Raw genomic sequence first — 10,870 nt, forward strand, 5'->3', positions numbered from 1 at the left:
CACACTTTTCTTCTTTTCCTTTTTTGTCTCGTGTATTATTTGGGATTTTAGATTGTTTTTCTGGATTGTTCCTTGATTGCGATCAGGGAGAGGATTAACGAGGGCGATTCCTCCGGATTAAACCCGACGAAGGAATAGGGGAAAAGGCCACTCAGTCGATCAAAGCGAAGTGGTCGAACTGCTAATTGGATTCCCCACGCGAGGGGTCGGTCTTTTGTTTTTTTTTTTTGGTTATTTTTCTGGAGTTTTTAATTTGATAAGGTTATTTTTTTGGACGACTTTCTTTTCCAAGAGTGGAGGAAAGTGATGAATCTGACCACGAAGAGAATGACAGAAACCAAATGATCAACCCGAAGGAATGATTGAGGGGAGATGAAGGAGAGAGAGAGAGGCAAAAGGAAGATGAAGGAAGAAGGGAGAAAGAAGAGAGAAGAAAGAAGAGTGATGGAAGAGAAGAAGAAGAGAGAGAGAGAGAGAGAAAGAGAGAGATGATGAGGGAGAGGAATCAAGACAAGTAAGGAATAACGGGGATCAATAATAATATAATCAGAGTCAGATAAGTTAACTCAGTCCCTACAAACGATACTGGAACGTTCCTACAGTCTACCTGCTACGACGGTCTACAGTCGATCCCGATGATGCTGAAACGACTCAAGAATTTACTCACCCCAATTCTTCTTTCCTCTTCATCATCATCATTATCCTCACCATCAGATGCCGGGGAAGAGACTAAGCAAAGTTACCAGACTTTGGAGGACCGCAGGGTCTGGTTCGGCCTGCTGTCATGGCGTATTGTATTCCTCTTACCCACCCGATCGCCTGGAGGCAGCAATGAGGTGCATCGTGAATCCTTCTCAGGGTTGGCCATGTAATAGACACGATAACTCAAGTAGTAATTCCGGATTGCCTGGAGTTGAGCGGTCGACGTCAACCCATATGATATCCTGTTTACCTCCCAACAACCTACTTTCCTAGTCGCATAGTGCTATTCCCTACAGGCTACCGTATGCCTGATACGGTACGGGTCCACCGGGTGATGCGCCGGATCCAATAGTTGTCTCGTCTTTGGGTCCTTGCGACTCCACAGAAGCTGTCGGCGGCTTTGCGGGCTTCCGGAGAAGGTCACTTGCCCGGAGGGTAATATCAATTCGAGAGCTATTTCGGAGGTGTGAACGGAGTAGTCAGATCGAAGCCAGGGGATCCCGGGATTGACGGTGACCAGCCCCTCTGCACGGTGGGCGTAGTCTGACAGAGGAAGAAGACTTCAGACGGAGGGAAAGAACGAAGGTTAATCATGACGCAAAGCCGGGCCGACCGAAGGAACGCGCTGGGAACTTGGGAAGTACCCGCGTTTGCACCGTTTGCCGCTTGTTCCAGGCCTGATCCCTGAGGCTGCAGATGGCTGACTCAGCGCCCTTCTCGGTCCGCCCAAGACAGACAAAAAGATCGCGTTCCATTCTTGATAATCGACTGTGACCCTGAATTCCCTTTCACTTGGCCGCTTTGGCTCCGTCCCTCCTTTTATCCTGTATCTGCTGCTGGTAATTCCCGTTCCAATTGATATCGGTCCTTCTGGTCCTTGGTATTTGCCGCCCAACTTCGTCCGACACGATTCTTTCTCGGAAACTACCTCCTTGTCCGGGTCATAGTGATCTCCTTCTGTGTCCCAAGGTTCCCCGAGCTATGAAATTGCTTGTCTTGCAATCATTTGATTAGAACTACTCTTCAAGCGTTCGAACTATCATTACAGCTATTCCGCGATTTATCACTCCCCGACCTTCGAATCTCGCCCAACTTACGACTATTCGCCAATCTAACAAAACCCCCAAATCATATAACATGGGCCGACTAAGCTACCCCTCGCAGCTGGACAGCCCGTCCAAACAGCTAGTATCCGACCTAGCCAAGGATCTAGAGCAATTGCGAGTCCACAACACCGAGCTGAAGAAAGTGAAAGCTTACGAACGTCGGTCATTTTACGAGAACCTCGACCGAGCCGATAGTGAGCTGGAAGCCGTCCACAACGCCGCCCTCGACCAGGTTGCTGCGCGCCATGGTCAGCTCTTAGAGGAGGCCGAAGAGGCCCTGCGCGTGCATCGCCGAGCGGTAGAGGAGGAACGACTTCGAAAGGCGGAGGAGGAGTGCAAGGAAGCAGAGCGAGTGGCGCGGGAGAAGGCCGAGAGAATCCGCCGGGAGCAAGAGGAACTTGCTCGACGCGAGGCCGAACGAAAGGCCCAGGAGGAAGCGAAGAAGAAGGCCGAGGCCGAGGCGGAAAAGAAACGACGCGACGAGCAGGCGGAACGAGAGCGCCAGGAAAAGCAGCGAGTGGAGGAGGAGAATCGCAAGCGTCAGGCGGAGGCCAAGAAGGCCGAGGAAGAAGCCGCTCGAGCCAAAACCGAGGCGGAGCAGATGGCACAGGCGGAACGGAGGACCCAAGGTGCCAATGGCCGGCCCACGCAGGCGGAGGTCAAGGTGCACAACCGCTATGTGGAGCTGCACCAGTATCTCAAGAAGTTCCGGCAGTACATGAGAGACCAGGGCAAAACCAACAACACGGTCAAGCAGAACATGGGAGACATGCGCCGATCCATTAAGAAATGCGTGGGTCAGCTGCGTGAAGGCAAAGGAACCAACAAGAGCCAGCTCCAGGAGATCAAAACAACCCTCGAAAAAGCCGCTTCCATCCCCGAGCCCTCGGTGGACATCCGCCAGTTCCTGGCTTTTCCACCCCCGGAGATCGCCAACTCCGAGAACGAGAAGGTGCCGGCTCTTCTGATCTACTCGCTGAACATGTTTGCGAAAAGTCTGATCGCGTCGCTCCTCAACGAGGCCTCGCTGAACCACGGACACGCGGAGCCGATTGGCATCGTCGCAGCGCAGATCTTCTCGATGGACGCGTTCATCTACAAAGGCTGTCCCATGGTGGACATCCTATGGGCCAAATACCGAGTCGTTTGCCCGGGCTTATGGGGATTCTACGGTCCCGAGAAGACGGAAGGCGGCCGCAAGGCCCTTGGATGGTGGCGAGACGGACCGGGTGGCCCTTATATCAGCGAGCAGATGCACGCAGAGCGAATGACGGCCTTGGGAGCCGGGTTCGCGGCGCTGACCTTGCGTAACTTTGGCAAAACTCCTCGAAAGAACCCATTCCCCAACCACATGTTCTGGAGGGCTGTGCACAAGATTCTGTCCGTTCCGCCGTCCGACATACAAGAGACACACTTGATCCTTCTCTCTGCGATGCTCAAGTCTTCGGCGGAACGGATTATCAGCTTCTTTGGACATGTCGGACTAGCTATGATGCGGAAAGCCATTGTCGAACTACCCTCCGCCGTGCCCCGTCAATCAATGGGCGTGACGCAGCTCAAGCTCCTCAAGGATCTGTACCAGAAGGAAAGGCACATCATCATTTGAGAACCGGGATCTTTGAGCTGTCAGATTTTCTTTTCTTCCTTTAACACCGCCACACAAAAGAAAACATTAGCGCCTGTGGACGGGTAGGTTTCTCAAGTCCATGTGTCAGCACTCCGAAAGCCTAGAGATTATCCTTGCGCTTTTTATGTCTCAGCTACGCCACCAACCGAGTGTTTGATCTTTGCAGGAATTGGACAAACGTGCAGATTGTGGCCGCCTGCCGTGCAGTTTACCTGTATAAACAGCAAGGAGCCTATAGGAGGCTGTTGGGTTGGCTTCGACAGTTCCTGCAGATCGCCCGAAACGTGGTCCGCTATGATGGAATCGACAGAGGTATCTCGACGTTATACAGCATGGAGCTGCATCAAATGAGTCATCGGATTTGTTGTCACGCAGCCAGTTGCTTAGATTAGGTAGACATGTCGACCTGACAGAGTCTTTCGACCGACATCTATCACAACACCCACTACAACTACAAGTGCAAGTGCAAGTACAACTATAACTACAATCACAGCCACCACAAACAGCAAAAAGAATACCCAAAACAAAGATGGACAAGAATAAAGTTCTGACTGGTTTTCGACCCACGGTCCATGGTTCGTGCAAGGGAGGAAATCTTGCCAAGTCGACGAGTCGCAAATGAGGGCTTATGCAAGAGATCATGCAGGACGAGGTCCAAGGGATTACACATAAGTTGCATATGTTGGACGTGGAACCAGTCCAATTTTTTCCAGGGATTTTCCATTTCAATCCTCCTCCCCATGGGGTAGTGAGTAAACTTTATAATGTTGGGTCTTCGCTAGAAATCAATCAACTTTAGACAAACCATTCAACTGCAATTCTTTCTACCTAATCTGTTCTGCTTTATACCAAGACTCGGCGTGAATATACTTGTCTACTAAATTTTCATTAACCACCACCAGGATTACCACCACGACTACCATAGCCACCAACATCCTCCCCAACATCACGCACTTGAAATAAAATAAGAAAAAGATCAACTAAACCATGGCCTCCGCCTCCACCCTCCCCACTGAACTCATCCAATCCATCCTCCTCCAAACCGATCCCGAAACATACCTCTCCGCCCACCAAACATGTCGTTCCTGGCGCCGCGCCTCCTCAAGCCCATACATGCTGCGTCACACTCTCCAACAGATCCCTGCGTCCTTGGTTCCTCCCCTCTATTCACCATCTCCTCCTCCTATTCCACAGACGAAAGCGAAGACGAAGACAGACACCCTAACGCCAGAGCAATGGACCGCGTATTTCGCACAAACCGCACGTCTGAATCTCCTTAGCCGGCGACGTCATGTTCGGAAGTCTGTTTGTAAGGTCCGGGATCTGTGCCATGAAGAAGACGAGTCGCAGCCGTTGCGTCCTTCATTGTCGAGTATCGTGCAGAGTCGATCAGAAGATGGAGAGCCGGCCGTGGTGTTGAGGGGAGCGAAGATGCTTGTTTTCAGGGCGAGGGTGAGAGATGCTGAGTCCGGAGCTGAGAGAGGAAATGAAGACGGGCGTGAAGGTCAAGATGAGTATGAAGATGAATATGAAGATGAGGTCGAAGATGAGATCGAAGATGACACCGAGTTCACCCTCTCGCAAGAATTTCCCCTCGCATCATCCCTCTATCCGCAATGGACGTCTATCTGTCGCGCGCTCATGGACCAGAGTATCAATCCTAGCTGGTCGGGGAATCATGGGTACTCGAAACATCGCGTGGCGGTGTCTTCGCGGGGAGAGTTTGTGGCTGTGGCGCTGGGGAGGGTGATTCAGGTCTATGGACTGGGTTCATCTCCCCCTCATTCATCTCGAGGTCAAGATCACGATCAAAATCCCAGTCGAAGTCAAGAACAAAAAGTTATCCACACCCCCGAGAATACACACCAGACACCAGCCGAGTACGTCCTCGGCCAAGACACCGAGCATATCGCCTTCGCGCGGGTGTCAGACCCCAGGGCCTACGAAGACACAGACGGGATAGTCGAGGGCATCGAGTTCGTCGACAACGACACGCTGCTGCGCGTGGCGATCGGGAAGGAATCGACGATTCATCGACCGACTCGCGTGCGGTATCTAGGTTGTCCGGATGCAGTGACAGACGGACCGGATCTGAACTATTGGCGAGATGCTATCAAGAAGGTATATTTGGATTCCGCGGCGCTGGGGGTTTTGTTCATGAGAGGAGGAGGAGGAGGAGCGAGGTGCGATCTGCGAGGATTGCGGCTGTTGGGGAAAGAAGTGGTGGATGTGAGGGGTCAGTGGGATGACACTCATTCCCATCTCCATTCCCATTCAAGTTCACCTTCAACTCCATCCTCAACAACTACAAACCAACAAGACCATCGATACTTCGTCGCCTCCATCCAAACCGGCACCACAGACACCTACTGCATTGGTCGAGCCACGACCACATCCTCATCCCCAGTCTCCATGCACCTACTCCGCCTCCTCCCATCCATCTACTCCCGCCCAAGCAGCATCATCCCCATGACCCCCCAAACCAAAGACTATCCATGTCTATACGCCTATCCGCATCGACCAGACACCACCCAAGCTCAATCCCAGACACACTCTCACTCTCACCCCCAATCCCAACCCCCCTCCCCACCCCCCAGAGGAATAACCAAACGAATAACCCACAGCTATAATCTCCAAACCACCCTACCCCGATTCACATCGACGAACCTCCCCTCCGGAACATTCTCATCGCCACACGTCGCCGTGTCCGACGACGCTCAGATCATGGTGATCTACGAGCCGGATCACGCGTGCTGTGTTGTTGAGGGAGGGGCGCTGTATGTGTGTTACGTGGGGATTTGTAGGAGTGTTTATCAGCCTGGGGTTGGGGTTGAGGGTCTTGATGGGGAAGTCAATCTCAACTCTGGTTCTGGCTCTAGCTTGAATGCAGAGGGCGGAGAAGAGGGACAAGAAGGACGAGGAGGGGAGAAACAGCCCTACCCTCGTCGGGATATCATCCCTACGTGGCCGTTCCTGTTAGATAGAGTGAGTGTAGATATAGAGAGTTTGAAGGTAAAGACGGTGAGAAGAGGGAATTCGTCTAAGTACAAAGTTACGGGGATTGCAGGGGATGAGGAGATCGAGTGGTTGTTTTAGATGTTGATATCTATTTGTGGTTGGGATTCTGGAGAGGTGAACTAATATGAAAAAAGGAGAGAGAAAAAAAAAAAAAAAAAAAAAAAATTAAAAAAGAAAAAGAAAAGAAAAAGGAAGAAAAGCCGAAGAAAAGAAAAGGTGAAGGGGAGGGAAGGCTTGAAATAGAAAAGAATTAGAGACTTAGACTATGGTAGTGATTTCATGTTCAGAATGGCAGCAATGTGATTTGTGTCTTGCATATTTCTCTTGCAACTATGTCGCCTAAGCTTGATATATTTACACTTCATGGAGCAAGGTTTATCTTCGAATTGGGATCTGAGTAGTGAGCAAGAGATTCAGAAATCAGAACATGTCAAGCAGAAATAATTAATGTAACCCACTCAGGCAAAGCTTCGAAACATATCATCAGCAAGAATCGATACAAACAAAGTTAACCCTATAAATAGAGCAAAATCAAATAAAATATTAGTTTACGTCCAATTCAAAAAAAGTAATAAGGGTATCTACACAACACCACTGGCCTTAAAAGAAGAAAAAAGAAATCCAATGGCAGAAAAGAAAGAAAGAAAAAGCCCTGGGGTATGAAAATAGACGTTGAAAGTGGACATTTCGCAGAGCAAAATTAAAAAATAGAATATCAATGACACGAAGGAAAAAAAAGTAGAAAATTAAATAAAATAAAAAGAGTGACAAGTCAAATCAGATATTTAACGCAAGAGTTTGTACAAAGATCGCGATAAGACAATAGCTGGTATTGGTATCAGATGGGAGAATCAAGGGCAAATAGAAAAAAAAAGTCAAATCAGAAAAGCGATCCCACTATCACATACAAGAAAAAGTAGAAGAAATAACTGAACAGTGCATCTGAACGAAGGAAATACCAATTGAAACTATGTCGGATTAAAAGAGGGCAGTAGGAAGCTGAAGGGGGGGGGGGGGGGAACAACAACGTAAGTCACAGTCAAAACGATTCAGTCTCAAAAAAAATTTCAAATGCTAAGGTATCTGCTGAGATAGAAAGAAAAGAAAAGGTAGGGAACAAGAATCCCGTCTATGTTGTTATTTGCGGTCCAAATGGTCCGTCATTGGTATCCCGTGGAGACGCAGAGACCAATCCGTCGGCCGTACTTTCATTTTCTTCTTCCGGGGAACCCGGAGAACTCTCTCCGTAGGCCTGTCCGTAGGTCTCTTCGTAGTCGGTTGTTGGCTCTGCGTCACGGTCATAGCTGGACCCCCGGAGAAGAGGGGGAGTGGTTGGAGGCTCGCGCATCTTGCCCGCGGCCCGCGAGGACAGCGGTCGAGGTGTACTGTTGACGCTCCTTAGCGGGCGACTCTCCGACGACCGTCTCGCGCCTGATGCGGATGCCCGGGCATTGATTACCGCCTGTCGATTGGAGCTAGGCGGCGTCAGGAGACCAGATAGGAAAGTAGTGGCGTGGCCTGGCTTGGAAGGAGTCTGGTTCGAAGTGTTGGCGTTTGTTCCCTCCCGGCCCTTGCGCCAGTTACCCCATGCTGCAGCCGCGGCGAGCGGGAGTGCTCGAGGGGATGCCCGGATCTCAGACAGCGACGGAATGCTTGGGAGACCCTGTCCTCCAGACGCGACCCTTTCCTTCTCCTGTTGCTGCATCTGCAGATTGGCTTTCAGACGGATAGCAGCGTCACGGACAGCGTTGTGGTCAAACGAGGGCTGCGACACAGTGGTGACAATATCCTGTAGATCGTCGATTCGGACTCCCAATAGCTCACGGAGCCAGTTAATCTCCGTATCCTTCTCTTTGAGCTTGTTGGGAGCATCCTTATCCACGGATGCGACTTCTTGTTCGAGCTCTTCAATACGAGTCTCACGCTGCTGCAACTGGTCCTGGAGTACGAGAATGGACTCGCGCAGCGCCTGGGGAGAAATCTTTTCAGGAACCATGGATCCATTGAACGACATCGAGGGGGTGTTGACGGGCATGATGGGAGGAGGCGTGGAAGTCGACCCTCCTGCCTTGGCCATCTGGGCAGCCTCCGCAGCGGCCCGAGCAGCAGACTGAGCGATTTCGAGTCTGTCCTCCAGGTGCTGCACACGATCCTGCAGATGGTGAACCTTGTCATCTGACAATGCCAACTTGTCCATCAGGTGAGTCTCGGCACGCTGTCGATCCTCGGACGAGTTGTGCAAGGCACGAGCATGGCGCTCCCGGAGGTCATTGAGGACGCGCTCGTGCATACTCCGTTGTTCTTCCACGGCCATCTCCCGCGATTCCGCAGCCGCAGCTAAGGCGCTGGCCTTGGTCTCGGTGGCTTCCTCGAGCAGCATCTCGTAGCGTTCACGCTCAGTGTCATTGTTAAGGCGAACGTTATCCATCTGACTCTGCAGGCGGAGAATCTGGGCCTCCAACTCGGCACGCACGATGTTAACTTGGCTATTGGCGGCCTCGACATCGGCCTCCATCGAGGTTCGGGTCCTTTGGATCTCCACACGGCTGCTCTCGCGGGCTTCGTTGAATTCACGCTCGAAACGGGCCGCCTTGAGTTCCATGTCGTGGGTTTCGACCCGCAGGTTGGCCACCAGCTCTTCCAGCCTGGCGTTCTCCTGCTGGGATTGCCCGAAGATGAACTTGAGTTTGGCGGCTTCTCGCTCCTGCTGCTCGAGTTCGCTGATATCAACCTCGAGCTTTTCACGCAGCTTCTGCTCTCGGCTGTAAGCCGCCTTGAGTTCGTTATACCGAGCCACGTGCTCTTCTTCCCGCCTGCGCCAGATGGCCTGCTCGCGGGTAATATCCCCGGAGGCCGTGGCCATTTCATCCTGAAGGCGATCCAGTTTCTCACTGAGGTTGTGTCGGATGCTCATGCCGTCTTCAATGCGCGTCTTGAGATGATCGATGGAGCTACGCAGGCCCTTGTTCTCCTGCTTGACTTCCTCAAGTTCTCCCTTCGACCGCTCGCTGTCACGCTTCCAGTTGTCGCTAGAGACACGGTATTCATCCAAGTGGCCTTCGAGTTCAATGTTCTTCGAGGAAATTTCAGCCAGGGTAAGCTTGAGCTTGGCATGCTCCTGCTCCAAGGAATCGGCTCTGAATTGGACCTGCTCAAAGTAAGGGATCTTCTCTTCCTTGAACTGGAGGAAGCGAGCCTCGGCAGACTCCGCGGCTTCACTGTGGCGAGCGGCATCGTCTTCAACGTCCTTGAGCAGTCGCTGGAGCTCTGCCATGGAATCCTGTGCTTCTCTGCGCAATTTGTACTCCTGTTCTGCTCTCTCGTCGGTCATTCTCAGCATGTTCTTCAGGCCGTCAATCTGGAGCATCAGACTGTCGGCACCAATCTCGTCCGCATCGGACGGGCGAGCATTCTGGATACTGAACTGATTGGCGACTACTTCCTGGAGCATCTCCCGCAAGCCGGCGGTGGGGTCATGAGCCAATTTCTCTTCGGTCATGGCTTGTAATTCGGCGACGCTATCCCGGAGTTGCACTAGCTCGGTGTTTTCGGGTTTCTCCGCGGGCTCCTGCGTGTCACGCTGGGCCAGCACTTCCAGGATGACATTCTTCAGCCGATCAAGCTTCCGGTCTCTCGGTGGGGACCGGGCTCGCTGAGAGTCATTTTCATAATACTCGTCCTCGTCGTCTGCATCGCTCTCCGCCTCAGCAGATGTGCTGGTCCAGGCCAATTTGTTCTGCGTTGACAGGGTGATCGCCGAGACCGACTGCTGAATGGCGCTCAGAGCACGCTCCAGAGGGGACAGACGATCGTCGACCACAGAGCCGACGAGGTCATTGATCCGACGGTCAAAGAACTTGCTTCGGTGCACCAGCTTGTCTTCCTCGCCGGACGTGATAACATCGTCCCAGTCGCTGATCTGGTCATTTTGGTTGATGAGTTTCCGGATGGGCGACGGCATTCCGGACGCAAAGCCCTTGGAAGGAGTAGCCGCGAAGTGGGACTGGGCATCGAAATCTAGTTTCGGAACATCCAACGCGTGCGAGACATGTCCCCGGCCGGGACTGGGGCTGGGCGGGTCACTTCTGATGTCTGCGGGACCGTGTCGCTTTTCTTTCGACGGCCCTGCCACTGCGGTCTGGGGCATGCGATTGGCAGCAGACTGGGGCGTGTTGACCCTCTCGATTCCAACGTCGGATTCGTTGAGTTTTGCCATAATAGCGTTGAGCTCATCCGCGTCAAGCGAGTCTCCGTCAGAGTCAGACTTGGCAACCTGTTCCGGCTTCCCTGGCTGCTCTGGCTGTTCTGGCTGCTCTGGCTGTTCTGGCTGTTCTGGCTGCTCTGGCTGTTCTGGCTGTTCTGGCTGTTCTGGCTGTTCTGGCTGTTCTGGCTGTTCTGGCTGTTCTGGCTGTTCTGG

At 52.2% G+C, this 10,870-nt stretch overlaps 3 protein-coding genes across 3 annotated transcripts; 2 read left to right on the forward strand and 1 right to left on the reverse strand.

The window, feature by feature from the left end:
* Positions 1-1,839: 1,839 nt before the first annotated feature.
* Positions 1,840-3,414, forward strand: KD926_001838 (putative RNA export mediator Gle1; the record flags this gene model as incomplete). The annotated part of the gene is made up of 1 exon (XM_053093770.1): positions 1,840-3,414. One exon carries the CDS (start codon positions 1,840-1,842, stop codon positions 3,412-3,414), a length of 1,575 nt encoding a protein of 524 aa, XP_052951416.1.
* Positions 3,415-4,422: 1,008 nt separating this feature from the next.
* KD926_001839 (F-box protein) lies at positions 4,423-6,531 on the forward strand (the record flags this gene model as incomplete). The annotated part of the gene is made up of 1 exon (XM_053093771.1): positions 4,423-6,531. The coding sequence occupies one exon, from the start codon at positions 4,423-4,425 to the stop codon at positions 6,529-6,531; it is 2,109 nt and encodes a 702-aa protein (XP_052951417.1).
* Positions 6,532-7,582: 1,051 nt separating this feature from the next.
* On the reverse strand, positions 7,583-10,870 carry KD926_001840 (uncharacterized protein; the record flags this gene model as incomplete). The annotated part of the gene is made up of 1 exon (XM_053093772.1): positions 7,583-10,870. A coding segment is annotated over one exon (3,288 nt), but the record flags the coding sequence as incomplete, so codon positions are not given.

This window comes from Aspergillus affinis (genome assembly GCF_023601865.1).
Source record: "Aspergillus affinis strain CMG 70 chromosome Unknown NODE_138_length_87845_cov_86_099250, whole genome shotgun sequence".
Classification (NCBI taxonomy): Eukaryota; Fungi; Ascomycota; class Eurotiomycetes; order Eurotiales; family Aspergillaceae; genus Aspergillus; species Aspergillus affinis.